This window comes from Macaca fascicularis, chromosome 1 (assembly GCF_037993035.2).
Source record: "Macaca fascicularis isolate 582-1 chromosome 1, T2T-MFA8v1.1".
Taxonomy (NCBI): domain Eukaryota; kingdom Metazoa; phylum Chordata; class Mammalia; order Primates; family Cercopithecidae; genus Macaca; species Macaca fascicularis.
In genome coordinates this window covers 23,166,870-23,193,961 of record NC_088375.1, presented here as the reverse complement: position 1 = coordinate 23,193,961, position 27,092 = coordinate 23,166,870, and the positions used below count along the sequence as shown (strand labels likewise).

The following is a 27,092-nucleotide window of genomic DNA, read 5'->3' as shown; positions in this document are numbered from 1 at the left end:
AGATTGGAACATACGATATGAAATACCTGCTGGTGAAGAACATCTTTTTTTCCACCAAGATAGAACTGATACTTCTTGGAGCTTCCCCCACCATGATTATCAAAATGAAACTAATGACTACAAGTATTTCTCCCATTAACAAGAGCCCAGTGGCCGCAGGGTCATTTTTTCCTCCTAAAACACTTGAGGTAAGTTTCCAGTTGACTTGGAAAAATAAGTTTTCATCAAGCACATGATATTGAATGAAAAGAAAGTGAATGGTCTTAGTCAGAGAAACCATCATTTCTATTTCTCTAGAGTTAGTCTAATCCATTTCTGGAAACGCAGGCTGAATATCTCCAGCTCAGTTAGGGACCGAGTGGTCAATAGGTGAAATGTTGGGAAATGTGGTTTGTTAACTGTTTTTTAAAAAGGAAGGAAAACAGGGACATGTGAACTGTAAGAGACTGGGCACTCCTTCTTGTATGGCTTGGGTACTTTAATAGAAAATTGGACCCAGTTTTTGCTTCTGCATTTTTTAAAAGACTGTGGAGAAACAGAAAGAATAGTGAAAAGCTGAGTAGTAAAAATTAGGAGAGGAAAATGAGCTGTTAGGGAACTTTCTAAAGAGATTGGCACCATTTACCCTGACAAAGAGAAGGCAAAGAGGTGAATTAGTTCCTCCTCTTGCTATATAAGGGGCCACATTCAAAAGGCTACTGGATAGCCTGTCCTTCACCGCCATCATTTCTGGTCTTGATTTATAGAATTTGGGGTTCCGTTTGGACACTTTCTTGAGGACAAGAATAATAACATCCTGGAGCAGATAACAGAGAGACCATGGAAATCACACAGATAAAGAGATGGAATTGGGGTGGGCACAGAGTTTACCTGCCTGGGACCAGGGGCCAGGACCTGTTGCCCTTTTAGGATACATAATGTTAAAGCCAGAGTGGACATTTTCTATTCTCTAATGTAACACGTCCATTTCCTGAAGGACAAATCAGAGGTTCAGAGAGCCTAGGGACCCACACAAGCTCACACAGCAAGCACATGGCAGACCCTGTATAGGACTGGGACCCTCTGATTCACGGGCCACCTCAGGAATTCTGGAATGTCTATTTCCATGATTTCTCATCATATACATGTAGTTTTAAGACTGGAGAATGGATTACCTTTGAGGCTGTTCGTGGGCAGCATTGACATCCTCGTGAGCCCTGTGTGGTCTTTATTACTAGACCTAGCCCAGTACTTTGGTGGCAGTATTGAGAGGTTAGAGATGGGCCCAGGAGGAGCCATTGTGGGTGTATGTGCTGGTTCCACCATGGCCTACCACATGCCCTCAGATATGTTACCAGTTTCTCTGTGGCTCGTAATATGTCAGAGGGTTATTGTGAGGATTAAATGAAATTTAATCTATTTAAAATGTTGAGCACAATTCCTGACACAGAGAAAGAGCTTCATAAATGTTGGCTATTGTAATGAGTGCAAAATAAACACATGTTGGATGAATGGTTAAAATCCTTTCCTAAGGCAGGAGTTTGGTTCTATTTTTGATCATCCAGGGTTCCCTGGATGTACCCTGATGTGTGTCGTAATAGTAGCTCAGAATGTCTGACATGTAGAAGCTACACCCCAATAACAATATATGACTCCTCATTTATGACAGGAAGATTTAAAGCACAAAGAGGAAAAGTGAACAGCAAAGGGTTTGCTCAGTTAATGGCAAAACTAGAATTAGAATCGAATGCCCTGACACCAAGGATATTTTCTTTGAAGCTTGAAGGTTATTTTCCTTGAGTGTTACAAATCTGTAGAAGACATTGACTGAGGACCACGAATGAAACTTAACTTAGTTTGCTTTCCCTCATCTTTTAAAGTCAAGACAAATAGAAGCTCATAACCTACCTTTAAAAAATTAATACAAGAAGCATTCAACATTTCCCAGTAAATCCAAATATAATAAAAAATACATATTATAGTTTCTACATATTGCCAGTGAATGAAGGCTGACAGAGTGAGCAGCAAGTAAGGATGAGACAGAAAGAGGAAGAACAACAGGAGAGAGGGGAAGAGGCCAAAAAGGGAGATGGAGAGATGAGCCCAAGGGGGTAAAAAGACACAAAGGCAAAGAGGAAATAACTATTTGTATTGAGTTTTTATAATTGCTTCGTCCATCCCTATGATACTATTTCAGTTAACTACCGAAGAGTACCAACCTTAACTAAGTGCCAGCCTTAACCATCTCAGTTAATCCCTGCTTCACAGATAAGGGAATTGGGGCTTACCAGGCTCAGTCATATGGCCAATGCCACTTAGCAGGGAAGGGGTAGAGTTATATGTGAAAAAGGTTTCTTTGACTTTAAGGCACATGTTTTTTTGCCCTTCTTTTCCCTATTTTCTCCTCTCTGTTCTCTCTCCCTTCTGTTTCCTCTTTTTCTCACCGTTTTGTTGTCTCTTTCCCTTGTTCCTTTTCTTCTTTCTACCCTCTTTGCCTCTCTCGCAACCACACAGTACCATTCTTGTCTTGAAGCTTTGTGGCGCATCTCCACTAAGCTTGGGAGTGTAAGTTGTGTTTTTGCAGTCATACCCTTCTCTGACCTATCCTGAAAGACTGATATGGCTTGCATGACAAACGAGATGTTCAGCATCGCGGTTCCAGTCCATTCTGCAGCCTCTGGGGCTTGTTATCTCCTCAGAGAGTAGGAGGCACTCTTGCAAGTGGACTGTGGGGAGGAAGGGAGAGAAACAGAAATAGGAGCTGCTAGTGGAGTAGCTGTCATGGAGTTTCAAGCTAGTCACCTGCTTAAAGGATAATTTTCCTGACTCTTGGGATGTAAAAAATGTGTTCTAATATTGAATTCTGTTTATTGCTGCTGTGAATAAGATGGAAACTACAGCCGTCTAGATGATGGAAACTAACCCAACAGAGACTTTTCTCCTGATGAAGAGCATAGAATTAGAGGGGGCAGCAGTCTGCTTTCCATCCTAATGTATCGACATGGAGGATTCTGAGAGTTGCCCTGAACCTTGATGAAAACCCTAAGCTTTGGAGAGGCTGAGATAATTCCAGCCTACACCTTTGCCTATGTACCCTCCCCCACCTCCAAAATCAGCCACTGATTCTGAAATGTCATCTAGGTGACATCCCTCCACCCCTTCACTTACTAAATACCCACAGCTGGCTCCCTGAAAATCTTCCCTGACAAGTCGGATCAGGTGATGTTGTGTTCAAGCTGGTGCACTAGGGGCAGACCTAATGGGACGTGAATGCCAAGGATGATGCATAGGATCTGACAGAGGGAGTTTTTAAAGTAATGTGCTTGCTACTTAACTATTTCATGCTCACAATTTTATAGAGGCAGCAGGTAGAGCAAGAATGTGGGGATCTGCAAGGATAGCAAGGAGAGGGTGGCCCATTAAAAGAGAGGATATAATTAGAGTTTATTAAAGCTTAAAATGCATACTTCTTAGTGTGATCACCATAATGCATTGGAAAGAATATGCACTAAAGAACCCCTCATTCTGCATAGGCGTAAGCAAACAGCTTTGCTTTCCTTGTTTCATCTGTCAACATTACAATATCCCCAATTCAGGATCCCCTTTCATAGATGAGTACATTGAGGCTTAGGTGGGTAACAAACTTTCCCACTGTAGTCCTGGGCATTATGGTAACCTCTGCATGTCCTGCTGCATGTCAGCTGTGCAAGAAGAAAGACAGAGGAGCCGGGAGCGAGCCGAGAGTGAGGCAGAATGTGCCAGTAGTGGTCATGAAGACATGCCTGTGGAGAGGATTCTAGAAGCTGAACTTGCTGTTGAACCAAAGACAGAATCCTATGGTGACATGAACATGGAGAACTCGGTATGTGCTCCATTTCTTGGGTAGGACTGGAAATGGGAGAAAGGGGTGTATTTGAGTCCTGGGACCTGTCCCTCACAGTACTTTGTTCCTCTTTCAGACAAATGACCCTGTTACCAACATATGTCATGCTGCTGACAAGCAGCTTTTCACCCTCGTTGAATGGGCCAAGCGTATTCCCCACTTCTCTGACCTCACCTTGGAGGACCAGGTCATTTTGCTTCGGGCAGGTAAAGCATATTGGCTGCCTTTTTCCCTGGGACAGTTTTGAAATTGCTCCCAGGATCCTAAAAAAAAGTAACCTGATGGAGCTGCAACATGTCCAAGCTATGTACCATGTTGATGATGAAATAACCCTATGCAGGTTTGTTCATTCCCAAATGAAGCATTGTTAATGAGGGAGTGGGACTCTCTTCCCATGCAAATTTTACCATGGCTTTATAATTTGCATACATTTTTAAAAGACTATTAAATCATTTTTATTGAGGATAATTTGAAGCAGTGCCTCATTATTGTAATGAAATTGGCAAATAGAGATATTCCCATTTCATAGGTGAGATAAAGAAGCCAAAGATGTCTGCTCAAGCTTATACTAGATGGGTTCCACGATCTTCCTATTTTAAGACTCAATGTACTGTATTTTCTCTTGCTTCCTATTTCTGGGACACTTGCAGGCCACTGACATATGCCATATCTCCTATTTGTCACTGAGCCAGCAGGGAAATTTCATGAAGATTGGCTGAGCATTGGGAACCAGTCCACTCATTCATCCCTGTTAGATAATGAACACTCACTGAGTGTCAGCTGAAAGCTACAGACTGTGTTGGGTGTTACTAGACAATGCCAAAGAAACAAAACTAGGTTATCAGGTCCTGGGGGCAGAAACTGCAAGGTATATTAGCTTTATCCACCACGGAAGCTAACATAGTGACCATTATCTGCTAAATGTTCAATCCACATTTGTTGACTGATTAAAAAAAATAGAATCATTGTCCTCAAGCTGTCATTCTGAGTTGCATCTGAGAGAGAGTGGGGGATGTGCAGAGCCATGTCAGGAGACCCCAGTCTTATCCTTTGTTTCTTCACTAATTAGCTGTGTCATCTTGAACTAATTCTTAACCTCCCTAGATTGTCAATTCTGCTTGTGTTATGTGGAATAATAGTACGTGCCTTGGGTGATTATAAATAAAGAAAGAATGTGGTCTGTTTTCCCTCAAGACCTCCTCTTTATCCTTGCAGGGTGGAATGAATTGCTGATTGCCTCTTTCTCCCACCGCTCAGTTTCCGTGCAGGATGGCATCCTTCTGGCCACGGGTTTACATGTCCACCGGAGCAGTGCCCATAGTGCTGGGGTCGGCTCCATCTTTGACAGGTGTCTCTCTTCTGCTTCCAGTATTTGTGTGTATTATGTGTGTGTGTGTGTACACGTGTGTGTGTGTGTACACATGTGTGTATACATGAATTCTCATGTGGGTATGAACCTCTGGGTAGTGCTGGGAGGAAGGATGGGCAGACCAGTTAGCTGCACATGACCATGCAGAGACCACTAGGCACATGAAACTATAAACCTGGGGAATGAGGGAGAGAATAAAAGAAAGGTTGAGATCACAATAAGATGGAGCCAGTCAGAGGCCAGCATAGTTGCCAGGCAGATAGGAGAATCTGTTCTCCCATTGGGTTTCCCAGGGAGAGATCAGATCTTGACATCAGCTAGTAAGTTGTGGGTGGAGAGGGTGAACTGTTTATCCTAGGGGCCAAGGATGGGAAAGGGATCAGGATCTGTCCTCAAGAAGCCAGGCAAGATGGACTGTTTATGCTGGGCTCTGGATGATCTCAGAAGGAGGCCTGCAGCAGGAGCAAATCCGTCTTGGTCAGGCAGGGACACCCTGACAGAAGTTCTGTGCCTTAAATGATACTAAAGGAAAATTAAGCCATCTGACAAGGAGTTGAATAAAATGAGTAGTTGATGACTTGAGAGTGAGAGGATGGAGAACTGGTAAAGAGGAGAATTAAGTTGAAATTAATCTCTCTGTCCGATGCCAGGGCCCCGTGGCCCCTTTCCACCTCCATTGTAAATGGTCTTCTTTGGTCATGTGCACATCCACTGAGCTGTCTCTACTACCTCCCTGCCCTTTCCCACATGTTCCATGTAGAGCCCAACATGGTGTTTGGAATGACTCGTCCCTCTTTGTGGTGCCCGGACCTTTCTACCAGTTCACTGAATGCTGCCCTCTGCTGTGTTTTTCTAGACCTGCAATCCCCTTACCTTGCTTTGCCTGTTGCGTTTTTAATTTCCAAGACATCCATGATGCCTTTCTGTTTCCCTGCATTCATTGCTTCCTCTTTGGAGCCCACTTGGACTTTGCTCATGGCAGTTATATTCCTGGGCATCGTGCTGCTGCTTGTTTTCATGTCTGTTTCTTTAGTTAAACTGTAATCTCCTTGCAATGAGTGGTTGCATCTTTTACATTTCTGTACCCCTCGTAACTGGTACATCGTCTGACAACAGGGTGGGCATATACACATTTTGGATGAATTCATTTTATTGACTCTTCGCCTGTTACTCATGGTTTTCTCATTACCCTCTTGTTTCCTGTTAACAGAGTTCTAACTGAGCTGGTTTCCAAAATGAAAGACATGCAGATGGACAAGTCGGAGCTGGGGTGCCTGCGAGCCATTGTGCTCTTTAACCCAGGTAACCACCCTTGGACCCCAGGGGTTGTGTGTGTTCACCCCTCTCCACTGTCAGCCTCCAGTGCTCCCATGTTGTTGGTCCTCCAGCTCAGCTGAGACAGAGACGGCAGAGCCAGGAATCCAGGAGAGCTCACAGTGTCAGCTAGAGCCATCTTGAAAAATGTTTTGAATGGGTGTGGCAGGCACATGCCTGGGGCAAGTGGGGAAGATGAAAGATGATGGTGGCCCAGGGTGGCAGTGAAGGGGGTGGTAAAAAGCGGTCAGATTATAGATATATTTCTAGGGAAAGCCACTGTGATTTGCCGATGGATTGAATGTAGAATGAGAAAGAAAGAAAGGAGTTAAATATGACTCTCTGTTTTTTTGTTTTTTGTTTTTTAAAGTTTTGTTTTCCTGAACAATGGGAAAAATGAAGTTCTCTTCACTGAGAAGGGGAAAACTCCATGAGGAGCAAGTTCTGAGAGTGGGTGGGTAGGAATCAGGATCTTGTCTTTGGACATTAAAATAGGAGATGGGTAGTAGATATCCAAGAGTGGCTTCCCAGGAAGCAACTGCTCATATGAGCCTGGACTTCATGGGAGAAGCCATGTGCATCCGAGAGCTGTCAGCCTCTGCCCGTGTAAGGCCATGACACTGGGGTGAGATCATCTGGGAAGATAGAGCAGAGAAGACGGCTGGGGACTGAGCCCTGGGGCATGCCAACATTTAGAGGTCAGGGAGAAAAGGAAGAGCCAGCAAAGGAACCTGAGAAGGAGCAGGCAGTGAGATAAGGAGAGAATCAGAAGGGTGGTGTCCTGGAGGCTCGAGGGAAAATAGTCTTTCAAGAAGGAGGCGATCAGCTCCAGCAAACTGCTGTGGTCAAGAAAGAGGAACCTTCAGAATTACGTAATCATTCATGCAGAGGCTTTATCTCCAGAATTAGGCAGTTAGTTCATCAATGCAGGACATGTGCCAATTCAGCTTTTGTGTCCCATCTTATCACTCATTCCATGCTTAGCACATAGTAGGCACTCGGTAAATGTGTGCAAGTAATATTTCGAGAATAGTCTGGATAAAATAAAGCTCTTCTCCTTAGAGTCAGTGGTGGGTACATTTGCCTATTCATGGAGTTTAAAATCTTTGCCCTAAGAGTTTTTCGGGTAAATTGGACACGGAAAGAAGAGCAAGGGGGAACGAATGACTAGCTTTGTTTATTTCACACTTGTCCCTATCCAGGGTGTCTCTAGTAACTCTAGGGAGGGTGGCCAGAGGGAATGGGGACAGCCTCTGCTGGAGGGTGTGTAATCAAAGGCTAACTCAGTCATCTCTTTTAGATGCCAAGGGCCTGTCCAACCCCTCTGAGGTGGAGACTCTGCGAGAGAAGGTTTATGCCACCCTCGAGGCCTACACCAAGCAGAAGTATCCAGACCAGCCAGGCAGGTGAGAGAGTGCTGGCATAATGGCAGTAACAGCAGCAATTACTCCCATTCTTCAACTATTGAGCCCCTAAAGTGCAGCAGGCAAAGTTTAGGTGTTTTCAAATGTTATTTAGTCTTCATAACAAGCTGAAAGCCACAAAAATGTTAATTCCATGGTGATAGCGGCCTTATCTGTCTTATTCACCATTCACTCCTCTAACCTCCACAGGTAAAGCAGTGCCTGACACATAGCACACATCTTTAAATGGAGGATGAATAGCAAACAAATGAATAAATGTGGGAATTATTATCTCCGATTTCTATCAAAAAACAGAACCTCAGAAATGTTAAGTAACTTGCTGAAGACCATAATGCTAGCACGTGGTGGAGGTGAGATGTGAACCCAGTTCGTGTGATTTCACAGAGCCTGTGTTTGAGGTGTGACTGCATTGCTTTCTGGTCTGCCCCCATAGAAACCCCCATGCAGGAGGAAGTACAGGCTTTGGTAGCCAGAAGGCATGGCTGCTGGTCCCCAGGGTGCCATGTGTGTGGCATCTGGGAAGGTGCTGGGTCTGGGTCTGGGCTCCTCATTTGGAAAGGTGGATGTCGGTCTAGCAGATCTCTGAGGCCATCTAGCACTATAGGTATTTCTGAGTTATTAAAAGATATTCTCAAAAGTTTTTTCCAAAGTACAGCTAAGCCAAAGAGTTTTCCCTCTCTGCTAATGCCAGTTAAAATGAGAAAACATGATCCTCAAATCTCGTAGAAATTGGAAATGAAACTGAAAAGACTGTCTTAAAGACATTAATTTTGTTTGAGGGATTAATTTTACATGCTGCCAATGCTCACTAATTATTTCTATTCCTCTGTGAAGTCTAATATCTACTTAGCTGTTTATCCTGGATCATAAGCCGACATCTAGCAATTGTCCAGAAGAGACTGAGCTGTGTTTTGTGTTGGAGGCTGTGGATGAATTCGAGTAGGTGGGTTTTGGCCCTTTGGTGCAATGAATAGGCAGGGCCTAGTTTATTAGTGAGATGAAGCTGAATAGACCCACCAGATGCCACCAGTTTAACACAAGCATCTATTGCTTGCTCTCAAATCCGGGTGGGCAGTCAGTTCAGAGAGCTGGTTGTCTTGCACGCCATCACTCAGGGACCAAGGCGCCTTTTTTCCTGTGTCTCCACCATGACCCAGAGCCATACTGTGTTTTGCATCCAGATGATGGAAGCTGGAAGAGGTGGAGGAGCAGAGAGGCGAGGCCATATGGGCCAGACCTGGGTCTTAGAGCGCCCTCACCTTTTCCTTCACTTTCATTGGCTGATTCCAAGTCACGTGGCCCAGCTGGCCACAAAGGAGGCTGGAGAATGTACCCTGTTGTATGCCAAGGAAGAGAAGAAAAGATTGGATTTTGGTGAATCTAGCAGTTCACTATAGATGAGATTGACAGAGCCCTGATCAAGGGGTCAGGACGTGGCTGCCAGCATTGGCTTGGCCTCTGTCAGGTGTGAGCCCTGAGCAAGTCATCTTAACTGAAGCCCTGAGCTGGATGCTTTCTATCAAATCTTTCGTTTTTTGAGCACATATTGTGTGCAGGGCATTAGAAATAATGAGTGTCATACATTTTCCTGAAATTGGCTCTATGACTTGCTGTTTTTCTTTAAAAACCAACAAAAAACTCCAACTCACTTTTTTTCCTAATTATAAAAGCAATGCATGCTTTGGTTAAAAAAAAAAAATTAGAAAAATATTTTTTAAAAATACGCAGTGGCTCACGCCTGTAATCCCAGCACTTTGGTAGGCCGAGGCTGATGGATCACCTGAGGTCGGTTGTTCGAGACCAGCCTGACCAACATGTAGCAATCCCGTCTCTACTAATAATACAAAAATTAGCTCGGTGTGGTGGCATGCGCCTATAATCCCAGCTACTTGGGAGGTTGAGGCAGGAGAATCACTTGAACTGGTGAGGCGGAAGTTGTGGTGAGCCGAGATCGTGCCATTGCACTCCAGCCTGGAGGACAAGAGCGAAACTCCATCAAAAAAAAAAAAAAAAAAAAAAAAAAAAGCAGATAATAAGAACTTATTGTGAATATTTTGGTATATTTCTTTCCAGTATCCTCATGTATCTATTATATCTTGTGTGTATCTTCGTATATCTATTATGTATTATATATATCCTGTATGCATTTCTAGATATGAAATTATACAGTTTTGTGTGTTATTTTCTTCCCTTAGCCATTCTAGAAATTGTATTCAATTATTGACAACTACAAATTATCATTTTCAAGGGTTTTGTAATATTTTGCAGTGTGACCATATCCTAATGTATTTAGCCATTGCCCTGTGATTGACATTTGGGTTGTTTCTAATTCATATCACTTTGAAAATTTTGGAACTTGACTCTTCTGCCGGAAGACGGCTGGTAGGGGGCTGGGCTGCCTCCACACACTGGGGAGAGAGGCCAACATTTGTTGCCAGGACTAGGGCAGAGCCTGGAACTGCAGAGAGGTAGCAGAGGATGGGTCCATTGCATAGTCTCCTGGGTTTGTCCAGAACAGCTTGGACTGAGGGTGACTGCCCTGATCAAGTGTTCACAGTTGGCTCAGCAAGTATATCAGGGGTGTCACTGGCCAGGCATGTGGGTGTGCTGAGGGCTGGTCACCTCTGGTCGGCAGAACCTGGTTGAAGGGGATCCTGGCACAGCCAGGTAGAGGCGTATTTCTCAGTGGGAGAGTGCTGCCACGCTGTGGAGATGTCTCAGAAGTGCATGTCACAGGGGCCACGTTCTGCTTTCGCTCTGATCAGAAAGCAGAGCTCAAAAGTCAGGTCACAGAACTCACACACACACTCTCTTGCACGCACAGCAGGCACCTTCAAAGGCGTAAATCCCCCTTGCTGCTACCCTGTGGGCAAGGAATGCTGGGACATTCGTCTATTAGATTTGATCTCAGTTCCTAAATCCAGGTCACACAACAAAGAGGGCAGTACGATGGCATACTTAGAATTTTGGATGTTGTAAAATCTTGGCCTTTTTAGAGTTAAAAAAAAATTTTAGAGTTAATCCCAGTCTAACTTTGTACTTATGGAGAAGCCGTTTCCTTTGCCTACTTCCGTAAAGCTTAATGGTAGAGGCACAGCCAGGAGTTCAGACTCCTTATTGTCTAACGACCTCTTTCCTGAATGGTGATGCCACTCAAATGCTTTCAGGGGCTTTACCACTGGAGGCTTTCGAAGTAATGTGTGGCATTGGCATAGATCTTTAATTTTTCCATGTAGGGAAGCAATTTCTACTTTTTTCGATGGTGCCACTTTATTTTCCTTGTATTGCTACATTTCTTTAAAATGTCATATGGCATGAGTATAGAAATATACACATTTTCAAGGAACATTGAAATTCTCATTTGTACTTTTTCATGAAATGATGCTGTGACACTCAGTAAAGATTCATCTGGAACCAGAAATCTCTGACTTAGGGCCATAGTGACTAATGTGATTTTGGTCCTTGAGTTTTTTATTGGAAGTTGTGAGTAGAATTAATAGAAATAATAGTTTTTATTGGAAGTTGTGAGTAGTATTAATAACATTAAAAATGAGCTGGCATTGCATTGTGCACAGAGGGCACAATGTCACAGACAGAGTGAAAAATGTCACAGAAAGAGGTGCCCGAAAGGACATGCAGATGGGAGATGAATTCCTTCACACACTGTTCTTTCTCCCTTTTGTGAACCTCACAAGTGTCTTCAGTTATCAAAAAATGTGTGTGAGGGTGTGTATGAGTGAGTGAGGGTGTGTGTGTGTGCATGTGTGCATGTTGTAAGAACATGTTAGAGTGTGAGTGTGGAGTGTGTTTGCATGTGTGTATGTGTGAGTGCATGCATGCACATGTGTGTATATGAGTGTGCATGTGTACGTATGTGAGACCACAGGCATGAGATATGTGAGATTAAGTATGTGCACATTTGTAAGTATGTGTATTGTGTGTAATGTGCATGAATATAGTGCAAGAGCATATGAGTGTGTGGATGTGTGTACAAACACATGAAGTATGTGTGAAGGTGTATATACATGAGAGTGTGTGAAGGTGCGTGTGCATGAGAGTGTGTGAAGGTGTGTGTGCATGCACATGTTGTGAAGTCATGTGAAAGTGTACATGAGTGGGCATGTGTATGTGTGAGGGTGTGTGTGAATGCATGTGTGTGAGGGAATGTGAGAGTGTAAGAGTGTGAGTGTGCATGTATGTGAGTGGTGGGGATGTGTGTGCGGGCACATGGGTGTGAAGCATGTGCGAGTATGTGTGATAATGTGTGGGTCAGTGTGTATGCATGTGTGCATGTATCCTCTCCCCAAACAGACCATAGACTCCTCGGGGGCAGAGACTATGATTTTCTATCTCCTCTTTTCCTAATTTAAGGGTAAGCACAGACTAAGAAGTTGACCATAAAAATTGGTAACAATTGGCCGGGCACAGTGGCTCACGCCTGTAATCCCAGCACTTTGGGAGGCTGAGGTGCGTGGATCACCTGAGGTCAGGAATTCGAGACCAGCCTGGCCAACATGGCAAAATCCCGTCTCTACTAAAAATACAAAAATTTAGCCAGGTATTGTGGCGGGAGCCTGTATTCGCAGCTACTCGGGAGGCTGAGGCAGGAGAATTGCTTGAACCTGGGAGGCAGAGGTTGCAGTGAGCTGAGACTGGGCCGTTGCACTCCAGCCTGGGCAACAAGAGTGAAACTCAGTCTCAAAAAAAAAAAAAAAATTGGTAACAATTGGTTGCAAATTGGCAACAAAAATTTGGTGACTGTGGACCCCAAGGCATGTGCCGGTAGTCTCACCTACTTAGGAAGCTGAGGCGAGAGGACTGCTTGAACCTAGGTACTCAGGTCCAGCCTGAGCAACATGGTGAGACCCCATTCTTAAAAAGACTTTTTGTGGGGGCTGGAAACTGAAACAAATTGATGGCATGATGGCTAGAGTAAGGTTCTCAAACATGTTCATCTAATGGTGACAGCCGCCATGGACTGAGCACATTCAGTGCCTCACGCTCGGCTCTAGGTGCCTCAGCAGATCTGTGTAGGTACCCGAGGGACACAGAGACTGTGAGGAGCCAGTATGGCTGGCAACGTGAGTGGACACAGTCATCTAGTTCTTCCTCTGCCCCACCGTGAGTGAGGGGAGCCGAGGGCAGTCCTGGGACATGGCTACAGAATTCAAGATTCTGGAAGGGTCATGTGCTACAACTTCTGCCTTTAAGGCTGACGAGCCCTCTAGCCTGTTTCTGAAGCTCTCTAGGCTTAGAGATTCTGTGATTCCCTTGTCTCCCCTTCCAGCTCTTTTATCACAGATTGGTAGAGAAGACCAAGTGGACAGCCTCCCGCCAGCAGGTGCAGGTGTGCAGTGCATGCCCATCCCTGTTCCTGATGCTTCTTGGCTTTCCTGCAGGTTTGCCAAGCTGCTGCTGCGCCTCCCAGCTCTGCGCTCCATTGGCTTGAAATGTCTGGAGCACCTCTTCTTCTTCAAGCTCATCGGGGACACCCCCATTGACACCTTCCTCATGGAGATGTTGGAGACCCCGCTGCAGATCACCTGAGCCCTACCAGCCACAGCCTCCCCACCCAGGATGATCCCCGGGCAGGTGTGTGTGGACCCCCACCCTACACTTTCCTCCACCTCCCACCCTGACCCCCTTCCTGTCCCAAAATGTGATGCTTATAATAAAGAAAACCTTTCTACACATGAGACTTTTATAGGTGGACTTTTGTATAGATGTTAAAGGTAATACGCTTTGCTGTCTACAGGGCTGTGGGACTTACTGGAAGTTCTTGGGAAAACTAACCAAGCCTCTGTACATACAATTGGTTTAAATTATTTTTTCATTTGCCCTGGAAAGCAAACAAATGAGTAATAAAATAATATATGTGAAATTGGCACTGCCGGAGCATGGGGTGTGTTATTGTGCTACAGGGAAGTCGACTCAGACATGGAGAAGGGATATCAGAGGCTGGGGTCCTGAGACCATAAATCCCAGAGCATAATGCCTGAATCTAAGCTGGGCTTTGCTGCACAGCAAGCTTTGCCCAGGGGCACATTCTGGGGAGACTGGGAAGAGATGCTGTCTTTCAAAATTAACTTGTTTTTTTGTTTGTTTGTTTTTGTTTTTCTCCTAATAATAATGCACAGAAAGAGACTTATTCTAAATGGAGGCAATTTAGTATAAGGCCAAAGGAGAGATGTTCTTTGTCCTGGGAGCTGGTGGAAGATCTTAGGTTCTGGGAGTTGGTGGGAGGTGGTAACAAAGGAATAGGTTTGTCTGTTGTATCATTAGCTACCAACAATAGTCAAAAGACTAGAGTACACCAAGTTTGTTTTCCAATCTTATCTAACCCTGTGCAGCCTGTTCTTAAAGGGGAAAGAGAAAAGCTCTCCCACCTTCTAGTCTAGGATGTCCAGATTTACATAGTTTTTAAATCCCAACCGTTGGCTGGACAATGAGCTTCTTGAAGGTACAGACTGTGTCTGACACCACACACAGCCCATATAGCTCACTGTCTTTAACTCACATTCCTGCCATCTGCAGGAATAGGGCTTAACAGATACACAAATCGATGTATGCTATGAATTACGTGGTACCCCCTAGGGTTGTAAATGCAAATGTGCAGCCTGAACAGCTGCACATGGCAGTCCTGCTTCACCTTTTCCATACCACCAGAACCTGACCCAGGGCCTGGTGTACAAAGCACAAAGTAATCTGTGTTGTTGAATTGGGTTCCACACAACTAGAAAGAATCCCCTAAAAGACAATGTGGATGACATTTGTCTCATTCCCCATCAATAGCTTGTCCCCTCAAAACCCCCATGGTTAACTCTCCAGTCCAAATACATCCCTCAGTACAACTGTGAAAAAACTAACATTGCTTTATGACTAAGAAAAATTTAGGGACCTGTCAGCGTTGGACATTAAACAATGGAACGTAAATCTTAATTCTGCTGTTCTTTCCCTTAACTTGTGTATCTGCATTTACTGTGAACTATGATGAAAATAGTTGGCAGTGGGTGTTAAAATTTAATTGTAGCCTGCTTGATCTCCTCCCTCTGCCAGCATAATTCACCAGATACATTCAACCGCCTTAAGGTAACAAGGGCCTTCCAGGAAAATTCACTGCCCCCCCCACCACCGGGGGTCACTTGAGTCCCATTCCTTTTCTTTTGTTTGTTTGTTTGTTTGTTTGAGACGGACTTTTGCTCTGTCACCCAGGCTGGATTGCAGGGTGCAATCCTGGCTCACTGTAACCTCTACCTCCCAGGTCTGAGCCATTCTCCTGCTGCAGCCTCCCAAGTAGCTGGGACTACAGGTGTGTGCCACCCTGCCCGGCTAAGTGTTTTGTTTCTAGTAGAGACAGGATTTCGCCATGTCTGGCCAGGCTGGTCTCAAACTCCTGACCTCAAGTCCTCCACCCGCGTTGGCCTCCCAAAGTGCTGAGATTACAGGCATGAGCCACCGCTTCCAGCCCCATTCCAATCTTTGATCCCTTTTCCAGCCAACCCTAACTTTTGCCTGCAGCAAAACACAGACTGGTCAGGGCCCAGCAGGGTGCTGCACATCCATCAGGTGCGGTGTCTCCCGAACTGCTGCTAGGGAGCATCACTGAGCCCAAACAGAAGCTCTGCAGGAGCTGGGCTGTCTTTGTTGCACGGGCTGGTCCTATCAGATTCAGGGTCTCAAAGGCCACCTCCTTCCTGAGCTGTTCCTCCTTATACCCTAGCAAGAGCAACTGAGTGGATGTTCAGCCCCACCCGGATTGAGGTTCACCTTCCTGAAGGCCTGGCTCCACAGAAGCCATGATAAGTTTCCAGGGCCCCACATCTCCGAAGAGCAAGAGCTTTCCTCATTCCACATGCCTCACCTACAAGTGGAATCAGCTGTGTGAGGGGACAGCACGGTCAAGGCTGACGAATGTTTTTGGTGTCCCACACCCTGTACTATGTAGTCTGACTTAAAACAGAGGGATGAAGCCTTGTTTTTCACAAGTTCTCATAGAGCCTGAGCTCACAGCTCCGGGGTGAAAAGCCTGTCACTCTGGGCTTAGGCAGCCAGAGCCTGACTCCTGGCTCTGCCAGCAGTAGTCTTGGATTTAGGGAAAGTTACTTACCTTCTTTGCCTCTTATTTCCTTCTCTATTTGTAAAGGTCAGATGATAATACCCACCTTATAAGGATAAAAAGATGAAAGATGCATAAAGCCTAGTGTAAGAGCACATACGTAAGACATACTTGGATTCTGAGTCCTGACTTTGTCATTCATGATGGACTTAAGCCTCGCTGAGCCTCAATCACTGAATCTGTAAAATGGGATTCTTGTGAGGATGCCATAAGCTAATGCTCTTAGTGCTGTGACTGGCATGGAAGATGGGCAAAAATGTTAATTTATTTTCTGCTGAAGAGTGAGATTGCAATTAAAACATAATCTTGGAGTTTCAAGGAAATTGCCAGAACATTCTATCCCACAGCCTGGCTTGGATCATCCAATATACTGTAAGAGGGATCAAAGATTTCTAGTTTCTAGTTTTGGTTTAACACTTTTATTCTAGGTCACATCTTCAGCAGGCAAATGGAAATGAACCACCCCATTTTCCTAATAAACAATGCTGATAACAGGAAAGCTGGTGTGAGCTGCAGGCACCAAGCGAGTGCAGGACGCTGGTGACTGTGGAGCCTGCCTATGAGTCAGATTGGAGGAAATACATGCAGGAAGGGGCCATGGTTACAAACACAGGCTCAGAGTCGGCCCAGCCGGCCTCAATTAAAATCCCATCTGATCACTGAGTAACCCTGGGAAAGTGATTTAATCTTTTAGACCTTAGTTTTCTACTTTGTAAACTGTGAAAAATAATAGTACCTATCCACAGGGGCCTGTTGAGAGAAGCAGATGAGATAATCTATGAACCATACACAGGGCTATGTTCAGCACGTGGTGAGCTCTCAATTAATTTTAGTAAACCATTATTATTATTCATCCAAATATCTTCTACGGGATTCTTGCTCTGGAAAGAAAGTCCAGACTTCATGGAGAAGCCCCACCCTACACCTAACTCCTTCCCACACCCTACCTAACCTGAGAGCTCTCCACACCTTAGCCCCCATCCCCCATGCTGACAACTCACCCGTGCAGTGTGGGCCCGCCCTTCCTCACATGGTTGGTGTGAAAGTCAAGTGAGATAATTTAATGACAGCACTTTGTACACTATTAAAGACTGTGAAAAAGATGTCATTTGCACAGTATTTCTTGGCCTTGGCCATTTCTTTTCCTATCGTTTAGTGAAATCAACCAAATATTTGTTTATAATTTTATGCTGCTTTCTTGTTCAAAAACTTTCAATGACTTCCTTTAGTCTATTAAGCAGTCTCAGGCCAGGCACGATGGCTTATGCCTGTAATCCTAGCACTTTGGGAGGCAGAGGTGGGTGGATCACCTGAGGTCAGGAGTTTGAGACCAACCTGGCCAACATGGTGAAACCCCATCTCTACCATGGTGGCAGGTGCCTGTAATCCCAGCTACTTGGGAGGCTGAGGCAGGAGAATCAGTTGAACCTGGGAGGCAGAGGTTACAGTGAGCCGAGATCACGCCATTGCACTATGGCCTGGGTGACAAGAGTAAAACTTGGTCTCAAAAAAAAAAAAAAAAAAAGAAAAGCAGTGTCACCAGGAAACAAGCATGTCCCTCCCCACCCCTAGGGACATTTGGCAATATCTGAAGACACTTTTGATGGTCATGACAAGGGGAGTTCCGCTGGATGGAGGCTGGGGATGCTGCTAAACATCTATAATGCACAGGATGGCCCCACAGCAAAGAATTATCTGGCCCAAAATGTCAAAAGTACTGCGATTGTGAAACTCTGCTATAAAGTGTCACTAATGGAATAAAATACCAAACAGTACTTTCCTGTTGTTTTGGTATTTTGGCTAAAGCCCCAAGGTGAGGCCATGAGGTCCCCTCATGTCTTAAGGACTTATGAAGGTAGATGAGCTGGTTCTGTGACTTATTCCCCTTCTTGAGCTGATATTCATAGAAGATTGGAATTTAAGGATAGAAGTCCTTAGAATAAGGAATGTTTGGGGAGTAGAGTCATGGCTTTACCCTATCCCTTCAGGGTATACAGCGAGAGGGAGGGATCCCCATTCCGGTGGCAAATGAAGGGGGCAGAAAAGAGCAACTCATTGAGTGGGCATGGGCACCTACACAATGGGGAGGCTGGCACATGGCATTCTGGCTGATGCTTGCCTAGCAGCAGAAACCCACTGCCCCACCTTGCCACAGAGGGTGGGGAGGGAGAGCTGGGAGGGACCAGAGCTACCTTGAGCATCGAAATGGATGTCTCTTCTTGATAGAGACCTCTGAGGACAGGGGCCCATTGTGAGGGTGTAAGTGGGGAAGGAAAGGGAGAACACTGTATCCCACCGCCCCCCTCCCTGTACTTCGTTTGTCCAGGGTGTGGTATTTTCTGTGGGCCAACTGAATTCCCTGAAAAAAAGTTGTGTTTAGAATATCCTGAAGGTACTAAGCCAAGAGAGTGGCCTCTCAAGGCAAGGGGACTCCTGCAGTAGGAGGCTGTGGGTTGAACTTAGTTCCTGTGGGCAGGAACTAAGGGGTCAAGCAGAGCATTCGTTGCCCATACCTGTTACTTCGCAGTGCAGAGTTCCCCATGGGGCCTCCCAAAAGCTCACTATGTGCACTAAGAAGAGCCACCTGTTGGTACTTGCCACATGGAGGGCATCAATGGCGCCACACACTTAAGAGCACTTCTCTCTCTTCTCATCTTTCCTCCAGGGCCCAATTCCCTGGTAGAGAGAGCAGGAAGACCCAAAAAAAGAAGGAGGGGGAAGAAGGTAGGGGCAGAGAGAAGAATTGACCACCAAGTTTGGGTTAGACCAGACTTTGTAACTACTGAAGTGAAATATTCTGGGCTTTGCCTGAAGTACTGTTAATAGGCAAGGAGTGGGAATGACACAGAGTTGGTTTGAAGTCTGGCTGGAAAATAATAAAGTTTTTCTGTTTGATTTCATTGACTGTAGAGGCTTTGCAATACCAGCTACACTAGTAAAAACCCAGGCCCCAGGCATGAATCAGCTTGACTTTGCCTTCTTTGGTTACCAGTATCTCAGACTTAGCAACATCATTTTCACTTCTGCCCCGGAATAGCCTAGATGGCTTGTCTGAGCCCATCTGTCCAATATCAGTTGTTATGATTTAGTTCTGCCTCTGAGATACGCCCCAGCTTTTTATCAGGGCAATCAAGGCTGTCCATGGCTAGGCCCCAAAGAAAAAGTTCCCAGCTCTCTCCTTCTGTACATCACACACACCTCCAGCTGATTTAGCTATTTCTCAAATGACCTGCAGTCTATGTCTTTGCTCAGACATTCCTCTCTGCCTGGCATGACTCCTTCACCAGCTGTATCTACCCAAGTCCTACTCATCCGTTAAGACCAGTTCAAAGGCCACATCTATGTGAAGCTCTTCCTGATCTCTCCATCTTTGTAACATTATCATTATTCTGTGTCTCCATTAGGAACCCATTCAGCACTGCACGTTGCATTATTGACTGGTTGTATATGCTATCAACTTTATTTGTAAACTCCTTGAGAGCAGGAGATCATGTCTGATTCAACTGCATACACACAACATCTCTGAATGGAGTGCCCAGCCCAAAGCCGCCATTCAACACATGTTAGTGTAATTGGCACCTCTGGTTTCATTCCCAGCACATGGCAGCCCACTGAAAGTGGTGTGTTACCATAGTAAGCCCAGGAGCCTCCCCACTGGAGCCCTGAGCCAGAAAACCAGTCCTGGATAGGATGTTAAGAGAAGGTATGAGGTCTCCACTGCCTGCCAAGTCACTCTTCATGGGCACGGTGGGCAATGGCCCAAGAACTTGAGGCATGTTCTTTGCCTTCAGGGAACTTACAATGGAGAAAAGCAGAAAGCACAAGGATCAAGGGGTCCTAAGCAATCATACATCTACAGCACTTTGAAGTTCACAAAGCACACGCAAAGATCTGTGGTGGTAATCTGGCCTTGGAGAAGAAGGCAGGGGAGCTGTTGAGGTCTCCATGTTAAAGATAAGAAACTGAGACTCTAGAGATTCAATGACTTGTCTTAGGACACATATGGTGGTAGCATGAGGAACTCAACTACTCTCACAGCAGATGCAGAGCCAGTGCCACTCAACTCCAAGACCTCTGGGCCTATATCCTCAGTGATTTTTTTTTTTTTTTTTTTTGAGATGGAGTCTTACTGCGTAGCCCAGGCTGGAGTGCAGTGGCATGATCTCGGCTCACTACAACCTTCACCTCCTGGGTTCAAACAATTTTCCTGCCTCAGCCTCCTGAGTAGCTGGGATTACAGGTGTGTGCCACCACGCCTGGCTAATTTTTGTATTTTCAGTAAAGATGGGGTTTCACTAGGCAGGGGAGCTGCTGAGGTCTCCATGTTAAAGATGAGAAACTGAGACTCTAGAGATTCAATGACCTGTCTTGGGACACACATGGCGGTAGCATGAGGGACTCAGCTACTCTCACGGCAGATGCAGAGCCAGTGCCAATCAACTCCAAGACCTTTGGGCCTATATTCTCGTGACTTTTTTTTTTTTTTGAGATGGCGTCTCAGCCCAGGCTGGAGTGCAGTGATGCAATCTTGGCTCACTGCTACCTCCGCCTCCTGGGTTCAAGCAATTCTCCTGCCTCAGCCTCCCGAGTAGCTGGGATTACAGGTGTGTGCCACCATGCCTGACTAATTTTTGTATTTTCAGTAAAGATGGGATTTCACCGTGTCAGTCAGACTGGCCTTGAACTCCTGCCTCGGTCTCCCAAAGTGCTCGGATTACAGGCGTGAGCCACCACGCCTGGCCCTCAGTGAACTTTTTATATTCTGTGCCCATGAAGTATTTGTAGGTTGAGGGATTGGTATACATGAATAACAAACATAAAATACTAAGGGATGGTGTTTTTTAATAAATGTGGAACTTGGACAAACAAACCAACATTTAGCTAACATCTCCTTCAGTTTTACTACAGTGATTTTCCTTGGATAGTTCCCTTTTACATTTGTCTTCAGAGCCGGTTTAAGGCCACCTAAGATACATGATCTCGTGATTCTATAGTAAAGACACTAAATAACAACAACTACAACATCTCTCCTGGTCCAGGTTCATGTAACATGCCCATCAATCTGGAATCCAGCATACACCAGGCCCCAGGCTGGCACATTCATATTCCCAGCTTTCTCTCCTACATCGTTCAAGAGATTTGGAGCTGAATGGCATTTGATTATTTTTAAAAACCAAATCTACCCTCTGTGAATGAAAATTTGCCACCACTTCTGTAATTAAAAAAAAAAAAACTGACTCAGGTTCTGGAAGAACTGGGTCTTGGAGCTAAATGATCTCAAGGCTTCAGGCAACAAATCAGTGCCTTTCCACTAGGAGAAAGCTTGGGGCGGCAGCTACAGGATTAACTAAGGCGTTACTGGGAGGGGCTAAGTGAGGAGTGGAATGGAAAGCACAAGCCCCTTTTCTCCGAAGGCAGGCAGGGAAGGCAGATCTGAATGAGAGGTTTGTTAGTTTATGAAGAGAACTGGAGACCCGAACTTTCCCAGCCAGGAAGAGCAGCTTTCACCCTCCTCTACAGAAAACTCCATGGAAATGTCTCCTGTGACAGTGCTGGCGCACACAGCCATCTCACCACAGACCACAGACCACAGAGGAACCGGCCAGGCCCAGCCTCCCCGGGGCGGCATCTCCCGTTGTGCAGCTGCGAGGGATGCTTGCAACCCGCCCCTCCCAGCTGCACGCTTTGTGAGGGAAGATTGTTAGGCATGGGTGCCCTCTGCTGTCTGCTCAGGGCATCACATCCCCGAGAAGGCTTCCAGGAGGCCTGAGAGGGAAGGGATTTTAAAAATTGAAAACAAAAAGAGTAGTTTGAAAAATGAACCTCAAATAGACTCAGAGGAAGGGGTAACCTTAGCCAGATACTCACTCAGTGGAGTGTTTACTTCAGACTCTGGGGAAATGGGCTTAGAAGAGAAATCTCAAGGGGGGAAAGGTTGGAGCATCCCATAGAGAATACATGAAAAGGAGTCGGGTTCAGGCTGGGAAAGAACAACCTCCTCCTCATGTGTCAGCCACCCCACTAGCTAAAGGGAACACAGATCTGTAAATGCCCGTTCACCAGCATCACGTACAAAGCCAAAGGCTAATGCCACATCAGGACTGGTTCTTCAAAGTGGGTGAGCACTCCGTACAACAAAAGTGTTTCCACAGCAACATGACAGTCAGACCTCTTTCCCAGAGGTAGAATTTGAGATGTTTGAGACTGGCTAAATGTGAGTTTTTAATGGGAAGATGTTTTAGGGAAATTTTCTGTTGTTCTTTTCCTGGTTGTCATGCAGAGTACAAAAGTGCCAGATCAGCCCTTCCCAAATTTGCAGAGCCAGATGTGGGCATTCGCAGCAAGCTGAAGTTGCAGCACCCTTAGGAGGAGCAATGCTGATGGCAGGTGGCCTGGTGGAAGGAGCAGGGGACAGGGAGTTAGAGGGTCTGATCATGCAGCAGGTGAGTGTCTGACCTGGGCATGTCTCTAAACCTCTCAGGCCTTTAGCTTTCTCTTCTGTAAAATCAAAGATTCTAACCAGGTAATCTCTAAAGTTCTTTCTACCTCATTGAATCAATAATGTCTTTTAGAGATGGATTGACATTCTACTCCATTACCTTACATGAAAGCAGGGGCTTACCCTAAGCTCTGGGCAATGGTTTCAGAGAGAACTCTGACAAAATCCTATTCCTTAGAAAGCCCAGGATCTGAAGGATAAAACACACAGATTAAAAATTTATTAAATTATGAATTGAACACCTGCTATGGGTTTAGTGCTCTGTTAAAGGATAGATTTATAAGTTTGGGCAAGATAGCAAAACCCCATCTCTACAAAAAAATACAAGAAACAAAATTAGCCAGGTGTGGTGGTGCACACCTGTATTCCCAGCTACTCGGGAGGTTGAGGTGGGAGGATCTCTTGATCCTGGGAGGTCAAGGCTGCAGTGAGCCGTGATTGCTCCACTGCACTCCAGTCTGGGTGACAGAGTGAGAGCCTGTCTCAAAAAAAAAAAAAAAAAAAAAAAGATATAATTTATAAAGATGGTTTCTAATCCCAGGTGAGCAGAATTGAGTTTATCTATCTCAGTTGATGGCAAAACAGATCATCCAAGTTACCTCTTTTGTTCATTCTTCTCCTGTCATCTGCTATCTCAGATCCAAATCTTCCCCAAAGATTCCAAGTTCCTATTTTTTTTTTCTAGTGGGTCCTTGAAAATCCACCTTCCGTGGGTTTATTTCTACACATGACATCCATGGAAATTATATGGTATTATTTTGTTGTTTTAAAACTGTATATGAATGACTTTTTTGGTATCAGTTTCATTTTATCCATTCTTCTTTGTTTCTCTCATTACTCTGCTTTGCCATCCATCAGCGATGCTCTGTGTAACTCTGGCCGGTTCCTTTTAATTGCGGCACAGTGTTTCAGTAAACATGTAGATGGCTGACAGGCATTCTTGCATAAGAATTCTTGCAAAAGAATTCTTGCATCTCTTTGCTTACCTGTACAGGAGTGTCTCTGGCGTGTAAACCCAGGAGTAGGACTTGCCTAATTGTAGAGTGTCCATATCCTCAGTTTCACTATACTTTCCTACTGTTTTCCAAACCTTTGCACCAATATATATACATTATATACTCCCACCAGTGCATAAGGGTCTCATTTCCACACATCCTTCTTAGCACTTGGCATAGTTCAAATTTCTAATTGTGTTATTGTGCTTCATACAAAGTCTTTCTCTGATTTGTCTTTCTTTTATTACTAGAAAGGTTGAGCTCCTCTCTTTCCTTATTAGCCATTCAGATTTCTTATGTTTGTTTTATTGCTTATCTTAAAAGAATTACAATTTAGGCCTGGCCTAGAAGAGGCAAGTGCTTACTATATATTGCAAGGAACTGAATGTTTATGCCCCTCTCCCCCAATTCAAATGTTGAAATCTTAACCCCTGAGGCAATGGGGGAGGTGGGGCTTTTGATAGGTGATTATGAGGGCAGAGAATGGGATTAATGCCCTTATAAAAGAGACTTGAGAGAAATCCCTTTGTCCTTCCACCACAGGAGGACACAATGACAAGCTGGCCATCTATGAGCCAGGAAGTGGGCCCTTATCAGAAACCAGACTTGCCAGTCCTTTGATCTTGGACTTCCCAGTCTTCAGAACCATGAGAAATTTCTGCTGTTTTGTAACAGAAATGTTACAAGTAGTTTCTCCCAATCTAATACCATCTGTTCACTCGAGCAGAATCTTTAATTTTGATGTGGTCAAATCCATCCATTTCTCACTTTATGGTGTGCAATTTTGGAGTCTTGTTGGAGGAACCTCCTTTGTCCAAAGGTCCCAGAATCATTTTCTCCTTAACCTAAAAAGAGACCCAAAGAGCCATGTGGGGACCAAAGCATTTGCTTTGTAAGAGACCGATCTGGAATGGAGAACATGACAGGCCTTTCTACCCTCTTCCCTTCCTGAATTACAGATGTCCAAGTTCACCGTGCAGGGCCAACCTGACTTACTCATGCTTTCCCAGGTGGAGAAGCTGAAGAATGGGGACCTCCTGTGGTGACGGTGCCCCTGTTCAGGGGTTCATCCCATGGGTCCTGGAAGCACATGGCTCGCTGAACTTCAACACATGCAGGTCCAGGCAGAAGGTCAAGCTTTTACTCCTCCACCTTGCCCAAGGCAGAAACATGGCTGAAAAAATGACTGCTTTTCTTAATCTCACCAATCGGACTAGTCACCTCTCTCCTATGAGGAGAAGCAAGTGATAGGGTGGACAGGGAAGCCAAAGGATTTCTTCAAATACTTTTATGTCCAGTAGAAAAGCAGGAGCCCTTCATCCTTGGGCTAAAATGAGTATGTGAGATTAGGAAGAGGAGAAAGTTCCTTTCTCTAGCTAATATTAATATCTTTATATTACAATTGAAGAGGAGTCTCAGAGAGGCCGAGTCACTTGCCCATGGTCACACAGCAAGTAGTAAAGCTGAAAGTCACAACTAGTCTCTAAAGTGAGACAGACTCTGATCGTTAGCCACAAACTCTTAATTTCTCCTCTGTCACTGAAAACCTAAGTATAGACTGTGATTTCCTTATACTCTATTTCCTCCAAATCATAGATACTCAGGATGTTGCAACTTCAGCGGCCACTTCTTACTTCTGCCTGATCTAACTACAGAGGTCCTAGAGACCCAGAGGGCAAAGAGACTTGTCCAAAGCTGCCAGCAAAGCAGAGGCAGGAAAAATACATGTTTTCCAAACATATCATGAAGAGTTCTGCCTCACTGCTGGATGCTTTTAGCCTTGAGCTTCTTTTTTGAAGAGGACTAATGGAAATAATACAGATTCAACTCGATCTGATTTAAATAAAATGTCTCACAAAACTGAAAGTCTTAGGACAGGACCAGCTCCAGGTACAGAGGGCCCAGGCACTTGGATGATACCTTCAGAACTCTTGCTATCTCTGGGATCTGTATTTCTCTCTGTTAGAGTCATTCTTGGTAAGTTTGACCAAAAGCGACTTCCAGGAACTCTAAGTTGGCATCCTTGCGGGCCAGTGACCCTAGCCAAAGGAGGAGAGATCTTCTCTTTGCCCATGTTCCAGCAGAAATCCTGGAGCAGATATTCACAAGCTCTACTTGGTTGGAATTAGGTCCCAGAAACACCCGTGACAATGGTGGGAGGGATAGCAACATCTGAATCACATGGGCTGAACCTGGCAAGGAGTGGTTTCCTAAAATGAAAATTGAGGTGTGCTCACCAGAATTGGGAATGGATCCAGAAAGGCAAAAACCTAGATGTCAACACAACTGACAGATTCAACATGCAGCCATGTCTGTGTATTTCTCTATTACTACCATTGCTCTACTACCAGGCAACCTACATTGCCTGCACATGGTACTCCAGACACTGGACCAAGCATTTCATATGCATTACCTTATTTTATCCTCAGTGCACTTCTATGAAGTGGCTACTATCATGATCCCCATTTTAGTGGAGAGGATATCAACGCCTAGGGATGTTTTATTACTAATTCAGTGTCACATAGCTAGTCATGGGCAGAATCCAAACTCGAACTCAGGAATGCCTTAACTTAAATCCCATACTTTTAACCACTGCATTCTATTGCAAACAAAACAGTTAATACCAGGAAAAGAGGATGGTCTTTATTCTGCAGATAATGTAATGTAAGTCCCTCTCTTCCTGCCCCCCTTCCCCATCGGCAACCAAATCGTAGAACAGAAAGTACAAATCCTTACCGTCATTGCTTCCGGTTTCTTCCTTGAGATTCTGGATTTCCACTGCATCCACAGACACTTCCTTTCTTGGATAAAGCTGACCACCCACACAAGAGAACCGATGCTATAAGGTGACAGCTGCTTTGGGGTTGTCCATAGCCAGAGATACATATTCTTTGTTTTTCACTTGAAAAAGGATATTCTCTCCAAGTTGCCTGAATCCAAACTGGCTAAACCGCTTTTGTTCAAACTTTCCAAGCAATTTCATCCCTGGGGTGGAAACAGAGCATGAAATGATTTGGAGCAAGAGGACAATTTTTGGGCAATTTTAAGTGAGTGAAAACAGGAGGTTATAATGGAAGTTGTCTTTCAACCCTTAACTCCAGCATTTTGTAACCAAGAATTCTGTCTCTCAGGTTTTGCTGGTGGGAATGTAATGCTGAGCAGTTGTCTGGAGCTGCTTCTAGATATTCAATAATTAGAAACAGCAACGCTGACTCAGAAGCCTATCAGCTGGCTTTCAGAGTGCCACTTCACAGAAGAAAAAAGGAAAAAAAAAGTTGCAAACTTGTTAAAGTAACAACTGAACAAAAATCAATAAATATGTCATATACATTTTAACAGTGGTTTGTACTTCTCCTTTAAAAATTCCATTGTCAAATGTCTAATATAAATAAGTCCTATATGAGGAATGAATTGGAAGAAAAGTTGAAAATTTTTCAGTAATGACGAGAGGGCAAAATCTCTTATTTGCGGCCATGCGGTCAATGGAAGGAGACAGTGTGGTTTAGTAGTAAT

The 27,092-nt window shown here is 44.8% G+C and overlaps 1 protein-coding gene across 2 annotated transcripts in view; it reads left to right on the top strand.

The window, feature by feature from the left end:
* Nucleotides 1–13,856, top strand: part of RXRG (retinoid X receptor gamma) — a 44,388-nt gene extending 30,532 nt beyond the window's left edge. For both annotated transcript variants that reach the window (XM_005539844.4, XM_015444737.3), the window contains 6 exons: nucleotides 3,681–3,841; nucleotides 3,939–4,068; nucleotides 5,078–5,210; nucleotides 6,442–6,533; nucleotides 7,846–7,951; nucleotides 13,369–13,856. In XM_005539844.4, coding sequence (XP_005539901.1) covers nucleotides 3,681–3,841; nucleotides 3,939–4,068; nucleotides 5,078–5,210; nucleotides 6,442–6,533; nucleotides 7,846–7,951; nucleotides 13,369–13,516 — 770 coding nt within the window. In that variant the 3' untranslated portion in view covers nucleotides 13,517–13,856. The remainder of the gene's footprint in view (nucleotides 1–3,680; nucleotides 3,842–3,938; nucleotides 4,069–5,077; nucleotides 5,211–6,441; nucleotides 6,534–7,845; nucleotides 7,952–13,368) is intronic.
* The last annotated feature ends 13,236 nt before the right edge of the window (nucleotides 13,857–27,092 follow it).